At 35.9% G+C, this 23,618-nt stretch overlaps 1 protein-coding gene across 1 annotated transcript in view; it reads right to left on the bottom strand.

Moving 5' to 3' along the window:
• AKAP13 (A-kinase anchoring protein 13) overlaps positions 1–23,618 on the bottom strand; it is a 209,310-nt gene that overhangs the window by 159,395 nt on the left and 26,297 nt on the right. The window contains exons 3-4 of the mRNA XM_051981057.1: positions 6,412–6,604; positions 813–3,984 (exon numbers count right to left, since the gene is read on the bottom strand). Of these exons, the coding sequence (XP_051837017.1) occupies positions 813–3,984; positions 6,412–6,604 (3,365 nt within the window). The remainder of the gene's footprint in view (positions 1–812; positions 3,985–6,411; positions 6,605–23,618) is intronic.

Raw genomic sequence — 23,618 nt, 5'->3', positions numbered from 1 at the left:
AAGTGGACACAAGGTTTTGCCCTATGACAGCACACTCAGGATGAGGCTTAGAGGAAATCCTGTGTGGGGAACCTCCTCAGCCCAGCCCCTAGCCCCACACACTGTACAAGGCTTTAAATTCCAGGACTGTGGCATTAAGTCAATAGACAATGTGACTAAAGACTTTCTTCACTGGCAGGAAAAGCCTTGTTTTTTTCTGTGCTCTCCTCCAGTGACCTAATACCACCATTTAGAAAGCTGGACTGCTAGCTTGGAAGGACACTTAACAGCTGTGGCTTACTACTATAAAGAAATCGGTTCCATGATCCCAGCTATTTTCTCTGAACCTAACCTAACAAAGAATGAGAGAAAGGAACAAGTCAACTTCATATCTAAGAATACTTTTCCCAACATTCTCCACACAGCTTGAAATACTGTAATACCTCCAAACCAGTCTAATATCTGCTTTGACAAGAGTGGTCAAATCATATGAATAAAACTTCTGTACCCCAATATGGGCTCAATTCATCTGTTATCCAGGTACTTTTTCCAGTTTTCAAAAACTGCAGAGCTTACATGCATACCAGGCAAATGGACTAATAGACCAATCAATATTCAAAGCAATCCAGGTCAAAACTAAGCTAAAGCAAAATTTCTTACAACAAATATGCCCATATGGATACTGATTATTAAATCCTAAGGACTAATTTTACATAATGAATAGAAAAAAATAGACACATTAATTCCATGGTACTTGACTGTCACACCTAAGATGCATTTGGAAAGAATTGCTCCTCAAATTTTACCTGGACTGCCCATTTCAGCTTGCTTACCTGCCACAGGTTCAGGTCCTTGGGACTGTCCAGGTATTTTTTCCTGCTCTTCGCCTTTGATTGTACACACTTTTGAGTTTATAACTGCTTCTTCTTTAGTAGGTCCAACTCCTGAAGCCATCTCAGGCCCTTTCACATCAGCTTTCTCTAGCTCCTCAGCAACAGGATTTGATTCAGGAACACCACACTGTGGAGGGCTACTGCTCTCTCCCAAGGAAACCATCCCTCCTGTAGCCCTCACTTTTTCAAGAATAGTATCTATCAAGTGGCTGGCAGCCTCCTCTATCAGGTTTTCTCTCTCCAGTGAATTCAAAGCATCAGCTTGAATAGATGGACTCTGAGAAGGAACATCTTGGAAGCTGCTCTTTTGTTTAGCCCCATCCCCATCAGGCAAAGTGGTTTTGTCCACACAAGGCATGGTGCCGCTCTCACTTGTCAGAGACCCTACATCCCCAATGACCTCACTCTCACAAGGTAACAGCTCTTCGGCGATGGGCTGCAGTAACAGCCTTGGTACCATACTGTCTGCCTCTGCTTCCTTTAGATGTCTTGCTAAGGGGACGGATTCATCGGCCTCCCCTTTCTCCTTACTACCAGGCAGCACTTCAGTGATTACAGTTTCCTCCTTCAGGATCTCATCTTCAGGTGGAGCTCCTGGTAGGTCCAAGAGTACATCATTCCCTTGGCCTGCCATGTTTTTCTGCACCAGAACATTCTGTTGGCCACTAAGTATCTCCTTTGTCCCCAACCCTGAGGGATCCTGAGTAGCCTCTTTTATGGAACCCAGAGTTACATTCTGACTCTCTTCCCAAGAGGAGTCCTTTGTAGACTCGGTCTCCTTTGCTTCAGATTTTATGGCCACTGCCTTTTCTCTCCCACAAGCCTCAGACCCATCTTGTTCTGGGCCAGCTTCGGTTTTGTTTGTCACTGCCAGCAAAGGCAAGCTGCACTCTCCCTGCCTGCCTGCAGACAAATCAGCTTTTGATGGCACCTGGCACTCTACAGCTGAGCTTTGCTCCGCTCGCAGAGAAACTTTTGCAGCCACTTCCTTGTTTTGTTCAGGTTCTGTCCTGAAAATGGCAGAGGGTGTGCCCGCTGAAGTATTATTGTGTTTAAGTATTTTGCCTTCAGCACAAGAGACAGGTTGATCACCAAGCTCTAATGTATCTTCTCCAGAAGGTGGCGTCTCCTCTTGAGGCAAAGAAACTGAACAAAGTGCATTGTCGTCTTTAGCTGGAGAACAAGTGGCTGTTTCATTTCCCTTATCTCGTTCCTGAGCTAGAGTGCTTTCTGGCCTCTCTGGCTCCTCGTCCGCCCCGGACAAAACTGCCTCAGCAGGCAAAGTGGTTGTCCTTTCACTGGGGACAGAAGAATCAGATTCTGACACATCCCCGGTCTTGTCATTAAATCCCTCAACTCCGCTTTCCCCTTCTCCTGAACTGGAATTGCCCATACTTAGCTGAGGAGCAGGAGCAGGAACAAAAGGCAGCAAGTTCACCAAGCTGTCTGATGTCGGCAGTTTGATGGGCACACAGAGATCGAGTGCTGGGCCACAGCTATGTTCTGCCTTTTTTTCAGGAGTTGCTGTTCCCTTTTCTTTCTGGGAGGGAACAAAAGAGATCACATCATCTTTGGTTACTGATTCAACCGATGGCCTGTCTGGCTGAGCAAAATTATTTTCAGATGTCATGGCTTGATCCAGTATAAAACTTTCTTTTGCTTCAATCAAGGTTGGATGAGGTGATGAAGGTGTGTCCAGTTTTAAATCTTGTGCTAGGTTATCTTTATTTAAAATTGCTATAGAACATAGGACTTCAGGCTCCTGGTTATCTCCGTTAGGATCAGAGTCTTCCTCATTCAAACATGATTCTTTCATCAGAACCTCAGCAGGTGTATTTGGTGAATTCCGTTTCATGTCCTTAGATTGTAAGGCTTCACCACATTTGCTTTCTGCTTCCATGTCTTCACAAGGAGTCACTGAATTCTGTTGACGTACAAAATCAAAACTAAATTTGTCCTCTTCCGCTATGCAGCAGATGGTTGATTCAATTTCCTGATCTTGGTCTTGAGTTGAGCTGCCTTTTGATGTCTGGCTCAAAACTGGCTGTTTTTCTGAGCTGATCAAAGTTGAATCAGAAGGTGAGCCTTCTTCACACATATTGATTAAAAAAGAATCCATTTCTAATTCTTTCAACATCTCCTCTTGACCAGTAACCTCTTTTACTAAAGATGAAATGATCAGGAAGTGTTGATTTCCAACCCCCTGGTTCTCTGCTACAAGATCAAAATTTTCTTTGCTACTTCTGCTTGAAGTTTCAGTTCCTGGCACAGTGTCTTTAGTAATGGCTTCTCCTTTATCAAATGTAGATGAAGTCTGAAGATGTTCATTGCTGTCTAAGGAATTTGGAGAGTCAATGCCATTTGGAACACTGGGTACCTCTACAGGATCACTGCTTTCTTCTACATCAATAGTTCCAGTTTTGCTGAGACTGTGACTCTTATTAAGTCTATCAGTTTTACTTTCCTGAATTTCATGCACACACCTCTGGAGAGTGACCTCAGGGCTTGGGAGATCACATTTCACTTTTTCTGTTGCTTTTGGAGTTGCACTCTTTGTTTCTGAATTGGTTAGCCCTTCAACCTCAGAGACATTTTGGTCTTGGTTATGCTCACTGATATGTACTTCTCCTATGGCAACATCTCCACTGTTCATATGTTTAAGGACCAAAACAGTGCCAGGAGATGTCATTCCACTTTCCTCATTTGTATATCCACAGGATGGAAGGTCTTCTGTGTTATTCATACAGGCAGGTGTACTCTGTGGATATCTGTCTTTCTCTATCATAATCTCAGAGACTGCAAATTGTCCAGGTTCCACCTCTTCTCCTTTTCTCTCCAGGACTTTATCTTTTCTCCTACAGGAACAATCTGTGTTCCCTTTGCTCATTGAGCTTGATAAATCACTTGATGTTTCATCCAATCTAACTGGGTCCCCTTTGTGGTTAGGGTTGTCCATGCCTCCAAGTAGAGAAGACTGCTGCTGATCTCCTAAGGGAGCCTCAATGCAGGAAAGATGTTGACCATCCACATCCAGAACACTGTGAGTGGTTGAAGGGTCCTGTGGCGTTATCATTAAGGGGATGCAATCTTCTGTCTGTCTGAGGTTAGTTTTCTGCAATGGCAAAAGAAAATGTCAGTAATATAAACTTCAGCATATAACGACAGATATTATAGGGGAATGCAAGTAACAGTCACAAATGACAAAACTCACTACTTTGTAAGGTGACCGAAGTCTATCTAAAACTCAGGCTTATTCTTATTTTTCTCTCCCACACCAGCATGGTTGCCAGGACTTTAAAAGTTGCTCATGATAATCAAGATACTATTTCCAGGAATTAACTATAACTTCATTTTAAAAAGGACAATTAAATTTGAACCCCAAAGTTGTAGCTAAATGTGTATCTAAATTTTGGTTCAGATGAGCAGCTTGGATAAAATGCTCCTGTAGGCCTCCTTTCCAAGGGATACACATTACTTCCAACTTCCTTCATCTATTCCCAACACAAACAAATTCACAACTGTTTGCCAAATTCCCCTAGTCCTAAAGTGCAGCCAAATTCCCAGATGCCCCAATTATTTACTGAAGTATTATATATCACTCTTTAATCCTAAAAATAAATTCCACCCTATCCATCTCCAGCAGGAGTGGACTGACCTGAGTCTTTCTTAAAAGTTTGAAATCTTTAAAAATTCCTGTTCATTAAATAACTTTTAACTGTAGGTTAATAATTTTAGCTTTGGCAGTAGATGCCAAATCTCTTTTACCTTTTTGGTAGAGGAAAAGTATTTCTCTGTTAGCCAATATGGTAAGTTTCAAATATAAAAACTAACATATTTCCTGTTTAACTCCTGAGCCTTGCCCATTCTCAAATGAAAGTAATATGAATGTGTCACAATGGACTGAACTAAAAATCAGAATCTGTATGTTTTGCTCTTGACTCAACATCTGGTTCACTCCTTTCAATGCTCTTTGGTCTGCTTTAGCTACTGTAGAGATCCCTCTGGCACTTTCAAGAGCACAGCTTCAACAGGACTGTCAATTATCTTGTGGACTAAAAAAAGATGTCTGGTTTCTGGGGGAGCATATATAAGCTAAAACAAAAGTGATTCTTGTTCTGGGATAAACTTGATACTAAAAGGGCAGAGGCAGACACCATACATCCAGAGAATGAAGTCATCAGGCCTAATGGGCTGAACAATGATGTTCCAAAGGAAGCCTCTGGTATTTTAATGGCCCTGAATAAACCTAAATTAAATAATCACAAAAATGTTTTCCAAAATCAAATCAAATCAACGCTGAATAAAATCTAGATGGAAAAGGAACCTAAATTTAGCTTTTCAGGACATTTATATATATATATATAAAAAATGAGTTTGTTTTATTTGGTTTTCTAACAGCAATTTTCATTGAGAAGACTCATATATGATAGAGTATTTGGTTTTAAGTGATTTTTCAGTTTTATAAACTTAATATATCCATAACAAAAAATATTCAAAATGGTCTAATTTAACATAATTTTTAAATTTTTTGTCAACTGTTTCGGAAAATATAGTATATAATTTTCTTTCAAATTCAAACCAATATATTTCATATATATACATATACATACACACACACACACACACACACACACAAGCTCTACTATAAGTAAATACAATCTATCTAGTCATTACTTAAGTTGCCTGGCAAAGGTCAATCAGAACCAAATTTTATTTTATCTGGGACAAAAGACAAGGTCCAGAAACTTATCACATAAATAAACATGAGTCATTTGTAAGCACTGATTACTTGCCAATGTTTCCAGTTTCAAAAACTTCAGTATCTAATTTAAACTCCCCATATTTGGCATTTAAAATTCTAAACAACCTGGCCTCTTCTTACCTATTTTTAAAAAATTTATTCCCTTACACAAACTCTTAAAAATCCAGCAGCACTGAAGTAGCAAAAGTTCTTCCCACATGACACTCCATTTTTGTACCTAGACTTGCCTTTGCACTGGCTGTTCTGAATAGCTGGGATTCTCTTCCCCTTCACTCCATCTCTTAGTTTTCCTGGCCTCCTTCAAGACTTAACTCAAATCCCACCTTCTTCAGGAGGCTAGTCCTAGTTCCTCCACCTGATAATGCCTTTCTTTCTTAAGAGTAATTTCCATCTTTGGAGTCAAATCATGCCTCTGACACTTACTATGACCCTGGGAAAAATCCTTAGATCTATCTCTGTCTATTCCTCATCTGTAAAATGGGATAATAATAATACTGATTTCACAGGACTGTGATGAGAGAATATATATAAAGTGCTTTGCAAACCCTTAAAGCATTATATAAATGCTAGCTATTATTTTATCTCTGGCACATGCCCTTATTTACATGTTATTCCCCAGGTAGAACAAAAATTCCTTGAAGGTAAGGGAATGCTTTTGCGTTTCTTTGTGTCGTTACTATTTAATATAGCGATTGGCATTTAGTAAGTACTTAATAAATGCTTGCTGACTGAATGAATGCAAATCAAAGGCTTGAGATATAGGTTGTTTCTCCTCACCATGAGCTGCTGCTGGATGTTCATGAGTTTAAAAATATGTCCTGTCCGACTGTCTCGGTGGTGAAGGGATTCTTCATCTGATTCAGATGTCAGGGTGTAAATGTCCAACTCTCGGTGATGTCTCACAGAGCAGTCCTCATAAGGTATTTCATAGGACAAACTACTCCAGGAGTCAGGTTCTCCAGCATTCTCCCTGAAAGCAAACAATCTTAGGTTTATACATAAATTATAGCTGACAGGCAGTGGGCTTAGAGCTATATCTGCGGATCTTGGCTTAAATTACTGATCTAACTGATTACCTTTTGCAGAAGCAGCTCCGTAGGGACCTGATCTTACATGCAAACATATATATCCATCCCCACTGCTATCCTACCCTTCACTGACTGTAGCAAGAAGCCACAAAAAGGTTTACTTGGGGGTAAGGGGAAAATCATGAACCACTCCCAGGAAAGAACAAAAACAGAAGCAGTTTTGAGTTCTTAAAATGGTTAATATTCTGCTAATGAGTAATGAGGAAGTACAAGGAGGTGACTTTTAGTGTGGGTGCCCATAGAAACATGGCTTACAAGAATGACTCTTCTGTGTATTATTTGATACCTTAGGCTGATTTCAAATGACAGAGGAGGCAGGGGCCCCAGTGCATGTAGGGGATATTTGAGAAGTAGGAAGCACTCTGCAACTCCTTCTCTTCCTCTTCTCCCCTCTCACACACACAAATTCCCAATGTCAACTAATTAGAGAAATATTGTCGACTATTCTGTTTTATTCAACATGACCATCTAATATTGTTTAATATACAGAAACTGTTTCTAAGCAACTCAATATGTTTTCAATTATATCTTAAAATATCCTAATATTATAAGATAACAGTTATAAATGAATAGATCATACAGAACCATCTTTGTCATATAGCAAAGACAAAATGATATATAAAAGTCCACAATGTCATACAAAGTGAAAGACCCTTATTATCATAGTGCTCTCTGGGGTTAATAGTCTGCTTTTCCCAAAATTAATAATCATGTAATCAATGAACAAACATTTATTTAGTGAGAATCATTGAACTAGGTGCTAAGAATGTATAGATGAAAATATAACAGTCTCTGAAAACAAGAAGCTCACGGTACATTCCAACGGGGGGAAACCACCCTTTCAGTCAACTAGGTTCTCAACTTATGTGTCATCTTTAAACTCCCTATATGCAATCAGACCATTATCACTACTCCATATGCAGTAAATTACCAAGTCCTATAATTTATTCTTTTATAATTTCTCTAACAATACAACCAGCTTGGTATGGGCTCTCTTAACTTTATACTTAGATTATTATCAATATGCTATTAGTTGGTCTTCTGCCTCAAGTCTTCCATATTCCAGAATATCCTCCAGATTTGGAGCATTCTCAGTGGTTATCCTCTATGTCTCAAGCTCTCTCCAATCTCATCTCTCCAACCTCCTAGCTATTCTTTCTTCTACTGAGTCTCAGCCAAAATCTGATGTTCTGCAAGATACCTTTTCAATTTCCCCTTAATCCTAGGGCCTTTGAGATTATCTCCATTTTAGTCTATATACCTCTTCTTTGTACCCGGTTGTTTGCAGGTTGTCTTCAGAATTAAATCAGGAATTCTAGAGAAATTACTATATTTTGCTTTTCTTAGAATAGCCAGTACTTAGCAGCACAGTGCATGGCACATGTAATAGAGTAATAAAAACATGAGATATAAAACTGAAAAAAAATAAGGAAAGATATGAGAAAAACTATTACTATAATCGATCAGATACAACAATATAGCCAATAGAAATCATATGTAATCTCAATTGATGCAGAAAAGCTTTTGAAAAAAAAATACAGCATCCATTCCTATTAAAAATACTAGAGATGTTAGAGATGGAAGGAGCTTTCCTTAAAATAAAAATAGCAGTACCTATCTAAAACCAATAGCAAGTATTATTTTTAGTGGAAGAAGCAGTAATAATTTCTACATATTACTGCTGCCTACCTACCAAGGAAAACTCAGGAACTATATGAAAACAATTACAAAACACTTCTCATACAAATAAAGTCACATCTAAACAATTGGAAAAATGTCAACTGTTCATAGGTAGGCCAAGCTAATATAACAAAAATGACAATTCTGCCTAAATTGGTGTACTTGTTCAGTACCAATAGCCTTGATTCATAGCCTTGTTAGATCTATTTTTCCTGTGGATAGTGTTTTCTTTTTTGTATTTCTCTTATTCCATTATTAATATGAACACAGTGATTAAAGAATTAAGATTTTTGACCCATATCATACCAATCAAATTGCCAAAATATTATTTTATGAAACTAGAAAAAAATAACAATAAAATTCATGTGAAAGAACAAAAGGTCAAGAATATCATGGGAATTAATGAAAAAAATATACAAAGGATAGTGGCTTAGCAGCAGTCATCAAAACCATTGGTACCAGCTAAGAAATAAAGTGGTGGATCAGTGAAATAGATTAGATACAAATGACTCAATAATCAATACCTATAGTAATCTTGTATTTGATAAACCCCAAAACTCCAGCTTCTGGGAAAGAATTTACTATTTGACAAAATTGCTGGGAAAACTGGAAAATAACATGTCAGAAACTTAGTATAGACCTACATCTCATACCCCATACCAAAATAAGGTCAAAACGGGCACGTGATTTGGGCATAAAATGTGAAAGTATAAGCAAATTAGGAAAGCAAGAGATAATTTGCCTATCAGATCTTTAGAAAAGAAAGGAATTTAAAACCAACGAAAAACTAGATAACATTATAAAAGGTAATACAGACAACTTTCATCACATTACATTAAATTAAAAAGTATTTGCACATACAAAACCAACAGAAACAAGATTAAAAGGTAAGTACAAAGGTGTGGGAAAAAATCTTTACAGCCTGTATTTCTGCTAAAGGCCTCATTTCCAAAATAAATAAAGAACTCTGTCAAATTTATAAGAAAACAAATTTTATTTATTTATTTGTTTGTTTGTTTGTTTTAAATAACTTTTTATTGACAGAATCCATGCCAGGGTAATTTTTTACAACATTATCCCTTGCATTCACTTCTGTTTTAATTTTTCCCCTCCTACCCTCCACCCCCTCCCCCAGATGGCAAGCAGTCCTATACATGTTAAATAGGTTACAGTATATCCTGGATACAATATATGTGTACAGAACCGAACAGTTCTCTTGTTGCACAGGGAGAATTGGATTCAGGAGGTAGAAATAACCCGGAAAAAAAAATTAAAATGCAAGCAGTTTACATTCATTTCCCAGTGTTCTTTCTTTGGGTGTAGCTGCGTCTGTCCATCCTTGACCAATTGAAACTGAATTAGATCTCTTTGTCAAAGAAATCCACTTCCATCAGAACACATCCTCATACAGTATCAACAGTATACTGTTGAGGTATATAATGATCTCCTGGTTCTGCTCATTTCACTTAGCATCAGTTCATGAAAACAAATTTTATAAATGGTCAAAGGATATTAACAATTTTCAGATGATGAACTTAAAGCCATCTATAGTCCAATGAAAAAATGTTCTAAATCAATACTGATTAGAAAAATGCAAATTAAAACAATTTTAAAGTACTACCTCATACTTCTCAGATTTGCCAAGATGATAGGAAAAAATGATAAATGTTGAAGGGGATATGGGAAAACTGGAATACTAGTGGAGTTTTGAGATAATCCAATCATTCTGAAGAGCAATCAGGAACTATGTCCAAAGCGCTATCATACTATGCATACCCTTTAACCCAGCAGTGCCATCACTGGATCTGTATCCCAAGGAAATCATAAAGGAAGGAAAAGGACCCACATGCAAAAATGTTTATAGCAGCTCTTTTTGTGGTAGTAAAGAATTAGAAAATGAATAGATGCCCATCAATTAGGGAATGGCTAAATAAGTTGTGGTATATGCAGGTAATGAAATATTATTGCTCTATAAAAAATGATGAACAAGCTGATTTTAGAAAAGCCTAGAAATATTTACATGAACTGCTGCTGAGCACCAGGAGTACCTTGTACACGATAAAAAGAAGAATGTATGATGATCAATTATGAAAAACTTGGTTCTTCTTAGTGGTTCAATGATACAAGGTGATTCCAATAGACTTTGGGTAGAAAATGCTATCTGCATCCAGAAAAAGAACTATGGAGATTGAATGTAAATCAACCACATGCTATGTTCACTTCTCTTTGCTGTGTTTTTTTTTTCCCTTTTCCCATAGTTTTCCCCTTTTGTTCTGATCCTTTTCTCCCAATGATTCATAAAGTAATGTGTATTAAAAATAAACAAATGAATCAACAAAAAAAAGAAAAGAAAAAATAAGCAAAATTATAAGCATATCAATTGGTTTGTCAGGTTTAAGGTGGTTCCTCACTTAACTCCAATCTTTTAGACCAGTGCCTGCTTGTGAATTCACCCCCAATTCACCCCCAAAATGATTTCTCTTTTTTCACTGATCCAGATCCTTATGAAAAGTGGGGTCCTTTTTTGGTATAGATCCTAACCTTACCACCTCAGCTCTCTACATATTCTCAATTGATTAATTCATCCCACTGCTGCAATTATTAAGACTGTGCAGATTTTTTAAATGTTTTAAAAATAAATTTATTGATCTTTTATTCTAATATCACCTAAATGTAACCCTGAATCCTTCTCCCATACAGCTATCTCTTAAAACAAACAAACAAAAAAATTTTTAAGAAAAAAATAAAAAGAGGGGATGGGGATCAATACTGATCAGTTGATCAATATTGATCAAGCTGATCAATATATTGAAAAACACTGACAATATATGCACCCCCATCTTTTTGTGCAGATAATAATTAACTCAATCTCTAAGTGAAGCTGATCTCTCAAGGTTCTGTAACCTATTTTAGCTGTCTAATGATTACTTAAAAATCTAAGTGTCCAAAAAGGACTTGAAAGTTTTAAAAAGTTAACATGGAAGACATTTTTCTCTTGCCATTCTATGTCCTCCAATTCAAGCCAACTCCTTAGTCTGGCTTCACTTAATACATGTATGTATAGAAAATGTAGTGATATATCTAGATAGATAGACAGACAGACAGACAGATATCACACTATATTTTCTCTGTTGCCCAGGTTTGAAGCTTTGAATTTGTGATTCCTCCTTTCCCCTCTACAACTAATTGTTGTTGAGTTGCTTCATCATGTCTCTTTATGTCTCCATCTGGGCTTTTCTTGGCTAAGACACTGGAATGAGTTGTCAGTTCCTTCTCCAGATCACTCTACAGTTGAGAAAATGGAGGCAATCTGGGTGAAGTGACTTGTTCAGGGTTATACAGGTAGTGTATGAAATCAAATTAAAACTCAGCCTAACACTCTTCATTGTGCCCCCTAACTGCCTCTACACTCAAGTTTTATTAATTTCATAATTATAGACCCTTTGCATTTATTTCTTCCTTTTCAGGACCACTTCATTGGTACTTCATTTCATTACCACTTTCATTACCATTTCATTGACATCAACTCTATTTGGTTGCTAATGTGAGTTTCGGCTATTGCAAAAACTTCCTAAATGGTCTCTCAGTTTTAGTCTTATCACTTACTAGCCTAGAAACTAGATACTCTCTAGAGAATGCAAACTCTTTAAGAAAAGAGCCAGTACCTCCCATTCCCTATCATACAGCATCTTGACCTATAGTGAACACATACATATTTTTAAGTAAACCAATAACTGGGGAAGAGGAGGGTTACTGAGCAAAGGGGCAAGATGAGGAACATAAACAACTTTCCAGTTCCATGTGAGTGAAGTAATTTTGGGATTTCCATTTCTTTGATTCACTGATGTGAATCAGTGCCCTCTATCAGAAAGGCACACAGGGGAGTCAACTTATAGGGAAAAAATTAAGCTGATTATGGTTTTTGCCAGAAAGTTAAATTCTCTTGTTATCTGAACTCATGAAAGGGAGCAGTAATATGGATAAACCAAAAATAATTATACTATTCTTAAGCAAATAGTAAGAATTCTTTGTATTACCTGTGCATGAGAAAAAATAGGAAAGAAATGGGAAAGAAGAGAGCTTTTGAACTTTTGTGATTAGCCTCTCTATTTTAAGACTGGTGATTGCTTAAGAAAGACAGCTTGGTAGTGCAATGAACAGAGCACCAGGCTTAGAGACAGGAAGTTCTGAGTTCAAATTCTATCTCAGACATTAACTGTGTAAACCTGGGCAAGTCACTTAACCCTGTTTACCTTAGTTTCTTCATTTATGAAAGGAGCTGGAGAAAGCAATGGCAAATCACTTCAGTAAGGCTGCCAAGAAAATCCCAAATGAAGTCATGAAAAATCAGAGATGACCAGAATAACAGGAAGCATTGCTCATTCACTTTCTGAACATCTCTAGAAATAGCAACTTCATATTCAAAATGAAGAATTTGGACAAGAAAGTCTTTTAGGTCCCTTGCAGCTCTAATTCAGTAATCCTATGAAATTCTACCTCTGATACTTATAGGGAACTAACTAGTTCTCTTAGTCTTTATTTCCTTATCTTACCAAAAGAAGATAATAATTAGAATATCACCTGCTTTCTTTGCTTCACAGGATAGTCACAGAAAAATTCAAATACTAGTTTCTACAGAGTGTTTTCTTGATCTCCCTCCTATATTAATCAAATCATATTTAAGTACTTTATTTCATTCCTGTATTTATTCTCAATGAAGCTCTATATGTTTTACACTCTCTGCCAAAAGAATGTAAACTGCTTGAAAGTGGAGATTGCCACAGCAAGAGTTTAATCAGTGCTTGTAGAATGACTAAGTTGTAAGGATGACATGTCACAAACCTGAAAGTACTATACAGGATCATAGGATTGTAGATTTCAAGCTAGAAGGATCATCAAAGGTCAGAGTCCAGCCTCCATGATTTTATAGAGAAGAAAACTAATGGCAGAAGGGTGAAGGGTTTTGTAAGTGTCTTAGGAGAGATCTTCCTGGCTTGAAGTCTGATGCCTAGCCTGTACACTATACTGTCTCTCAAAATAAAATGTTTATTATATGTTTTATTATCCCGAGAGAAAAGAAATTGTTTCTAAGACATCTATTCACAGTCATTTCTGTTAAAGTTTAAACCCACTGGCGACACAGAAACACCTATTCAGCAATGTTCTTATTTAAAAAAAAAAACGAAAAGAAAAACCATGTGCCTTACATCTCTGATAAGTCATAGGAGCATTTAAAGCATGATGCAAATATAAGTTCTTTAAATTTACTCCTGGAAAGAGAGTAGTTCAATGTATTATAGGGTGAAGAATCAGCCTTGAAGCCAGAATAAGTATATTCATTCCTGCTTCTGGCTGTCACATGCAAGCTGAGTGAAACCAGACAAGCTTCTTAACTCTTCAGTGCCTGGGGCAATTCTCCAACTCCCTAAATTGAAAAAAACCCAAGCTACTTTAGCAGAATTGTTTCACCTGACAGTTCCCTATTCAAATGAAATCACAAGTCTAGACCCTATCCTTTTCCTAACATGCATGTAAATTAAACTGAAGCTGAACTAAGTTTACATACAAGACAGACAGAGATCACACATTCTGGCAAAACAAAGTATCAATACACATAGTCACACTCTTCAGAGGAGTTATGGAGCCAACAATAAATTTGGGTGTAACTTCACATAATTAAACAACCTGAAAGCAAAAGGGTATTTAAAATCAATCTTCTTAGGAATAGGGCAGGATGAATTTCAGTGGCCTTTTTCAACCTTGCTTCCAAAAATGGGGTCAATAAAATAGGCACAAACTGCAATGTATATATGCAATGATAATTTATTCAATATAGACACGTTCATATACACAGGTATTTACATACATTTATTCACTTTAAACAATTCTGTATACAAACATATATTTAAGCAGGGTTGCTTTGTTTCTGTCATACTGAGGCCCTTTGAGGCATTTAGATAGCTATAATTTAAAGAATCCTCTTGTATTATAAAAGCCTGACATCCTATTTTGACCCTTTAGAATTATTAAGCACCTCTTCTAAAAGTCCCATTGTTTATATGTTTAAAGTATTTTTAGGATCCTAAGAAATAAACTCCCAGACATTTTTGATAGTTTAGTTTATGCATAGGTTTCATACAACAAAAGAACAAAGATAAATAAAATAAAATAAAATCCTTCTTGGCTTATAACTTAAATGATGTCTCATTAAGACTCAAGCTTTGACATAGACATCCCAAAGCATTAAGGGGTTACTGTCCCTTGATGACAGTATAGAACAGGAAGGCTTAGGGGAAAAAGGAAGAAGGATGCCCAACATTCCTCTACCAATAGAAGGAATGGAATTCTCCAAGAGAAATAATCTAAAACAAACATCCTTTGATGAAACGTTCCAAAGTCTACTCCAAGCCTGAATTAGTCAAGAGAATAATGTTCAGAGAAGCACCCAGTGATTATCAGATGACCTCACAGACCACGAAGGACAAAACCTTTTCTCCCCTTACCATCCCGCTGCCTATTGATTTTACAGGACAAGCATACCATAATTCAGGCTACCAATTGGATAAAATAGAAAAAGCTATTTTAAAAAAGTATGATGTCCACATGTCCAGGGGCATGCCGAACATTAAAGATGGCTGAGAGGGCCACAAAGCATAGAGCTCTGGGTCTGGAGTCAGAAAAAAACAGAGTTCAGATTTGCTCTCAGACACAAACTACTTGTGTGACCTTGAGCAAGTCACTTAACCTCTGCCTCAGTGTCCTCGACTGAAAAAAAAAAAAAAAAAAAACAAAACCCCAGCATCTACCTCCCAAAGTGGTAGGGACGACTAAATCAGATAATAAGCATTAAAAAGCTCTTAACATACTTCTTTAAAAAGAATAGATACTATGTATATGCTTATTCCTTTAACTCATTTCTCTATATTGTGTCCCAAAAGAATTGGTGCAGTTTGTAGCTTTTAAAGTTTAAACTTAATAAAAAGCTTTAATAGCTTAAAACCATATTAAAATTTCTGAAACACTGAAAAAAATTCTGAAAATGTTTATCCCACACTTCACAATTATTGGAGGAGGTTTTTGTCTTGCTTTTTTGTATTTCTTTTTAATGTTCTAATCTACCAGGTTTGTTTGTTTGTTTTTTAATCAGCTTATAAAATTCAGTTTTCAACCTCAGGACAGATTTCTTGTTTAGGGCAAATAATTATATGCTACTCCAACTCAATAAAACACAACTGAATATTGGTTAATATAATGAACCAGACTAGATAAGCTAGAGCTAAAAATAAAAGACTATATAAGAGATAATAATTCTAATCTGAGAAATCCCTCATCTCTCTCTTTACTCTCCATTTCCTTCACTAAGTCACAAAATAAAAACTGAACAACAATGTATACAGTAAACTATTGGAGAAGATATCCAGCAGCCAGCTGATAGGGCAAAACTCAATCTTGGGAGCTAAGGATTATGTATGTATGGGAATATACATATTTATGTATGTGTGTGGCTCCATTACAATTGAAATTGCCCTGAATCGCCTCACTGTTGAAAAAGAGCCAAATCCATGACAGGTGATCATCACATAATCATCTTATTGCTGTGTACAATGTTCTCTTGGTTTTATTCACTTAGCATCAGTTCATGTAAATCTCTCCAGGCCTCTCTGAAATCATCCTGCTGATCTTTTCTTAAAGAACAATAATATTCCATAACATTCATATACCATAACTTGTTCAGCCATTGTCCAACTGATGGGCATCTACTCAGTTTCCACTTCCACCACTACAAAAAGGGCTGCCACAAACATTTTTTGCACATATGGGTCCTTTTCCCTTTTTTATGATCTCTTTGGGATACAAACCCAGGAGAGACATTGCTGCATCAAAGGATACACACAGTTTAATAATCCTTTGGGAATAGTTCCAAATTGCTCTCCAGAATGGAAGGATCAGTTCACAACTCCACCAACAATGTATTAGTTAGATTACCAATCTTTTAAACCTGGCATTAATTATCACTCTCCTCTGTTTTATCCATCTTAATGACTTATAACATTTAAACCTGAAAATCTGTATAGCTGATAGAACATTTCATCTCAGCAGGATATAATGGAAAAAAGAATGTATTTAAATTCAAGAACTAGGCTTGAAGCTTACTTACTACTTCTATAACTTTGGACACATCACAATTTCTCTTGTTATAGTTTCTTCATCTATAAAATGAGGATACTGAAACTATGACTGACTTAGCTTTTCTCAGCAATACAATGATCCAAGACAATTTCAAAATATTCATGATGGAAAATTCATTCAGAGAAAGAATTGTGGAGTCTGAATGCAGATTGAAATATGATATTTTCATATTTTTTTGTTTCTTGTGGCCTTTTCTTTTCATTGTTTCTTCTTTAATGTGGAAATATATCTAACATTATTGAACATGTATGATTATATCAGATTGCTTGCTATTTTGGAAAGGGCAAGCAGGGAGAAAAATTTTGCAACTCAAAAATATTATAAAAAGTTTTACATATTTAAGAAAAATTAATTAAGATACTGGTTTCTAAGGTTTCCTAAGGTTTTCCCTTATAGTATTAAAACCTATATGACTTTAAGGTCAAAGCTAAGGACTATGTTTTATTGGTTTAGTAACTCCTCATGATGTTTTATAGAGTTAGAGTTCACACATCTCAAAGTGAAATTCTGTTAATAAGAAAATGTGACCAATACTTGACTAAAATCAAATCCTCATTTTGTTGAAGCTGAAACAAAATTAAAAAATAAAGTAGTGCAGAATAATGCAACATAAAGACAGGAGGAGGTATTCTAAGGATAATAATGGGACACTGATTCAAAGGAAAATGGATGTTTCTTTTAATGTTAATTTCTATATACCACATTTCTTTTAGCCACTTTCTTTGACTTTTTCATTGAACTAAAAATCCCAATGATTTAGCCCGAATGATATGACTGAAATGTATCCCTGCCTGTCACTCTCCCCAAAAAACTTCATCTCACAACTAGATTTAGACCTGATAATAAAAGGAACATAATAGAATGATTTCATGACATTCTTACTACTAATCAGAATTATGGAAAATAACACCAAACTATAGTTAAATTTCTAGAGTTAAAATCGGTTGGCTAAAAGGGAAAATATGAATAAGATAAACAAGTTGTTCTATTTATAGACAGAAATGTCATAACTATTTTACTCACTGGCTATCATAATGGGAAAAATCAAATCACAATAAAGATATCATTTTGGAAAGTAATTATTGTAATTCATGGAATGAATCTAAGTGATAAGAAAAAAACTTTAGTTGATTACTCTTCAAGCATACTTGTCAAATATTGTTCAATTCGACAAATAAACTTAAATTATGTTCTGGTGAAACAACGTCATGCTGAAATTGGAGAAATATTAAATGTCATATGGAAAAATAAAACAAATGCTTTCCTTTGGAGTATCAGGCTGCTATTAATAAATAATCGACATTTAGCAGTTTTTCTGATAAGACACTGATGAAAATAGCTACTTTCACTTTAAGTATATAGATGAGGACTCTTGTATATACAAACACATAGGTAAATGAGAGAAATGAAATAAAAGGGAAAGAAAGAAGCTACTTTCTATTTCTCAAATCTTTGAGATTTTGAAATAAGGAGAAAAGAATCTTGCCCAAGATGGTTGTTTCAGAAAGACTGGACAGCTCCTACATACTTACCTCCACCCCCCAACCTAAAAAAAAAAAAAAAAAAAAAAAAGTTTACACCAAGCCAATTATGATCAAAAAATCTAATGAAAAAAATATAGTGATATATACCAGCTTAGAAGAGCGCACACTTGCCCGTGTGCACAGACAGAATCCTAAAGGCAATAGGAAAAGTGGACTCTTCAACAAAGCAAACATTATTACAGAAATAGGACACAATTAGTCTTTAAGGCTCTGAGAACAAATGCAGAAAGAGAGAATGCATCCCTGAGAAAGCCCCAGAGGTGACCAGCAGAGTGTAAGAGTCCTCAGAAAAGGAGAACCCAGGACCAAGAATTTGAGAATCTCAAATATAGGATGGGCCTTAAGGAGACAGTGCTCAGAACCTCAAAGGTCTAGATTGGGGAGGAGGTCTAATCCAAGAGGGAGTAAGTCAACTCAGGAGCCCAAGTGTCTCAAGGCAAAGCCCAGCACCACCAAGTCTGAAAGTAAGGCAGAGGTGGTGCACAGCCTTGACACAAAACCCCACTTTGGGTACTAAAGATAAAAAAGTATTTTTTTTAAAAGCAAAAACACCATCCAGTATGAAAAAAAAATCTTAAATTCTAGAGATTCCCCCAAAAGGAGGAATAAGTAACTCCATAATAGCTAAAAACAGACTCAAAGGGAAAAATAAAACAAGGGTTACATGAATACATGGAAGAAATGAATCAAGAGGTAAAAAACAAAACAGAGTATCTAGAGAAAAGAAATGGAAGGAGAATAAGTAGCTTAGAAAACAAAGTGATAAACTTTTCCTTAAAAAATGACCTTCCTAAAAACCTGTATAGACCAAACAAAAATCAATAATCCTAGGAGACAGCGAGAAATATAATAAAATCAAAAAACTGAAAACAAAAAACATAAAATATAATATATCAGAAATAACTGCACTATAAAACAAGTCAAGAAGAAATAGTTTAAGAAAACTTAGACTCCCTGACATTCATGATATAAAAGTCTAGAAATATAACATTCAAGAAATTATAAAGAAACTCTTGTCAAGGATTATGAGAAGCAGAGAACCAAATAAAAATAAAAAGAATCCACTGATCACTTACTAAGAGAAAAAAAAATACATCAAACTGATAGAAGCAGTTTGAATTCCATGGAACTAGTCAGAATCCCAGTTGCAACTTAAAAAAAAAAAAAATTGAAGGCTTTTACTTTCAAAACATATGCATGGATAATTTTTCAACACTGACCCCTGCAACCTTGTGTTCTAAATTCCCACCCTTCCTCACACCCCACCTTCCTCTAAATGTCAAATAATCTATGTTAAACATGTTAAAAAATATGTTAAATCCAATATATATATACATATTTATACAATTATCATGCTGTACAAGAAAAACAGTTGCAACTTTCAATGAGAGAAGATCTCGAATACAAAATTTCCAAACTGGGGAGGGTAGGGAGAAAGGGGGGAAAAAAAAACAAAAAACTAGAACACCAAAGAAGAACTAGAGATCATTATTGACCACAAAATAGAAAATTTTGATTATATCAAATTGAAAAGTTTTTGTACAAACAAAACAAATGCAGACAAGATTAGAAGGGAAACAATAAACTGGGAAAACATTTTTACAATCATAGGTTCTGATAAAGGCCTCATTTCCAAACTATATAGAGAATTGACTCCAATTTATAAGAATTCAAACCATTCTCCAATTGATAAATGGTCAAAGGATATGAACAGACAATTCTCAGATGAAGAAATTGAAACTATTTGTAGACATATGAAAATATGCTCCAAATCATTATTAATCAGAGAAATGCAAATTAAGACAACTCTGAGATGCCACTACACACCTGTCAGATTGGCCAGAGTGACAGGGAAAGATAATGTGGAATGTTGGAGGGGATGTGGGAAAATAGGGACACTGATACATTGTTGGTGAATTGTGAATACCTCCAGCCATTCTGAGAGCAATTTGGAACGATGCTCAAAGAGTTATCAAACTGTGCATACCCTTTGATCCAGCAGTTTTTCTACTGGGCTTATACCCCAAAGAGATACTAAAGAAGGGAAAGGGACCTGTATGTGCCAAAATGTTTGTGGCAGCCCTGTTTGTAGTGGCTAGAAGCTGAAAAATGAATGGATGCCCATCAATTGGAGAATGGTTGAGTAAATTGTGGTATATGAACGTTTATGGAATATTATTGTTCTGTAAGGAATGACCAGAGAGATGAATACAGAGAGAACTGGCGAGACTTACATGAACTGATGCTAAGTGAAATGAGCAGAACCAGGAGATCATTGTATATCTCAACAACAATACTGTTTGAGGATGTATTCTGATGGAAGTGGATCTCTTCAATAAAGAGAGCTAATTCAGTTTCAATTGATCAAAGATGGACAGAAGCAGCTATACCCAAAGAAAGAACACTGGGAAATGAATATAAATTGCTTGCATTTCTGTTTTTCTTCCCGGGTTATTTATACCTTCTGAATTCAATTCTCCCTGTGCAACAAGAAAACTGTTCAGTTCTGCACACATATATTGTATCTAGGATATACTGTAACCTATTCAACATGTAAAGGACTGCTTGCCATCTGGGGGAGGGGGTGGAGGGAGGGAGGGGAAAAATCGGAACAGAAATGAATGCAAGGGATAATGCTGTAAAAAATTATCCTGGAATGGATTCTATCAATAAAAAGTTATTTAAAAAAAAAAAAACTGGAACACAAGATTTTGCAAAGGTAAATGTTGAAAAATATCTTTGCCTGTATTTGAAAAAATAAAATACTGTAAAAAATAAAAACAAAAACAAAAATTTCAAAAAGACAAAAAGCAAAGCTGAATATAATCCTAAAGGGACTGGGGGCTGGGGAAGATAGAGGGTTGAGAGGGTTTGAGCAGGTGGAGAAGCACAGAAGAAATGGTACTTTAATGGAATGACAAATTTGGAAACTTTTCTGATGAAAAGATTAATGTTGAGTAGGAATTTGAAATACAGTGTCAGGAGTCCAAAGAACCTAGAAAAGAAAAACAAACAAACAAAAAATCAAAAAAAAAAAAAAAACAGAAGGAGCTATGTGATGATTTAGTGCTAATAATCTCACAGAGGGTGAAATTTATGTTCTTTCAAAATACACAGGGTAAAGTAGTTAATTAAGAAAACCAAAGGTCCTAAGGTTTTGTTCTGGGGGTCTTTAGAAGAAAAAAAAAGAAAGTGTAAAAGAAGGAAGAATTAATTAAAAGAAGGGAATGGGAAGAAAAGTATGAAACTTCCTGTTTTTCATAACAGGTGCTTGAAAAGAGCATACAAAACATGGAAGAAGGGGTGGGACAGGAATTTGCATCAGATGAATATATCACTCTTAAACTTAAACAGACTAAGGAGATTTGAATACAAATAAATACACACAGAGTTTGGTGTAGAAACACTTCAACTTCAACAGGAAAACAAGTGGGGATCGGGAATGAGATGGAGTTAAAGATCCACCTTAAATAAACCACACAGACTTCCTGATTCTGAAGGAAAGATTAAGAGGGGGAAAGAAGAACTGAGAACAATATTAGACTTTAAGAGGGTATTTTAGATCTTCTCTTAGCCACCTGGGGAATAGCTAGGCAAATTGTGCTATAGGAATGAAATGGATTATTATTTCACCATGTAAAATGATATCACCTGAAATGAAAGAAACAATTTCAGGGAATCATGAATAGTATTAAGCAATGAAATTTTAAGTAAGGAGAACCAGGAGAAGAATTTCTACAAGGACAGAAACACTGTAAAGAACAACTCTGAAAGACTTAAGAACTATGATCAATATCATGACCAATCATGTTTCTGGAGGATCTATGAAGAAATACAGCACATTTCCTAATAGAGGTGATGAGCACACTTGAAGGTATATAGTGAACTACTTATACTCAAAGGCCTAAATGAAGTGAGGGATGTGTTCACTGTCATGGAGAATGAAGTTCCAAACTCTTCTTCCTTATTAAAAATCAGGCAAATCAGGGATTGGAAGGAATAGTGCTGACAACAGCAACTGACTTGAAAAAATAAAGGTATGGCTTTGAAATCATAGGACTATAGGATTTGGCAGCCGGAGAGGATTTTTAAAGTTAGTTCAGACTTTGGAGATAGTCCCAGTTGGAAGATAGGAAAACAGAGTTATAAAATAGCTTCCCTAATGTCACAAATAAGCAGCCAGTGCACAGCTGAAGAACTGGACAGCAGGCACAGGTTAGTTCTAGTCCCCACTCTGACATTAGTTAGCTGTGTGATTTAGAGCAAGTAACTTAACATCTTGACACCCAGAAGTTTGTTAACTTAAAAACTGAGAGTCTGAGAGTCGAACCAGTTGAATGTTCAGATTCATTTTAACTCCACAGTTCTACAATCTGAGAAGTTAAAAGTAGATCAGAGAAGAGGGAGAAGGAATAAGCATTCACACAGCACCTACAATGTGCCAGGTATTGTTCCAAGTGTTCTACAAATAATACCTCCTTTTGATCCTCACAAAAATCCTGAAAAGTAGTTGCTATTATTATTCATATTTTACAGTTGAGAAAACTGAGACCAAAAGTAGTTAAGTGACTTGCTCAGGTCTGATACCAAATTGGACGAAGGTCTTACTGATTCCAAGACTAGCACTTTATTTAGTGTGCCACCTAGCTGCCTCTGAATTTAGCTGCTCAGTGAGGATCTTTGTTGAAGATTTCGTCTATGTAACATTTTAAAATGAAATAAGTAACCCGAGCTATACTCAGAAATAATTATAAAATCTGACTCACAGTAGACTGTGACATATGCCTTTAATCTATCTTTATGTCAAAAATATTAGCAAAGGCACAGTCTGAGTCCCTAGTACACAAATGAAACTCCTGGGACAAAAGCTATAACAATAACATAATCATTTTACATTTTGTTAAGCATGTTATAATATACAAAGCACATTATATATTTTTAATCCTTGCAATAGCTAGGTGATAGATGAGATAGATATTATTATTATTTATTTTGTAGAGCATGAAAATGGGGCTCAGAAAAACTCCATGATTTACCTAAGGTCACAAACTGAGTAAAGTTCTGGGATTAGAAACGAGAACTTCTTGATCCTTCCAAACAAAAATAATTCTGCATAATAATTTATGAAATTATTGATAATTCACAAAGAACCTTACAGTTAGTTGAGTGGATTAATGACTTGTCAAGTTAAAATCCAGTCATCTAAAGTATATAAAGTTAACAGCACCCATTTTCACCGTGACAACCATTCCATATAGTCACTATCTCACTATGTTAAAGACCACAGAATGCTTTATGGCAAAGATACACAGGGAACTTTAGCTCACAATGTATAAAGATTACAATCATAAGCTTAAATGAGATTTTATTACAACTGTGCAAAGCACAAAAAATATACATTTCTCAGCATATTTAGAGATATACACATCCTACAAAAACCCTTTTTTTTCCTCACTAATCTCACAAGAAAAGTAATACAAAT

This window comes from Antechinus flavipes, chromosome 2 (assembly GCF_016432865.1).
Source record: "Antechinus flavipes isolate AdamAnt ecotype Samford, QLD, Australia chromosome 2, AdamAnt_v2, whole genome shotgun sequence".
NCBI classification, from domain to species: domain Eukaryota; kingdom Metazoa; phylum Chordata; class Mammalia; order Dasyuromorphia; family Dasyuridae; genus Antechinus; species Antechinus flavipes.
This window is presented reverse-complemented; position numbering and strand designations above follow the sequence as displayed.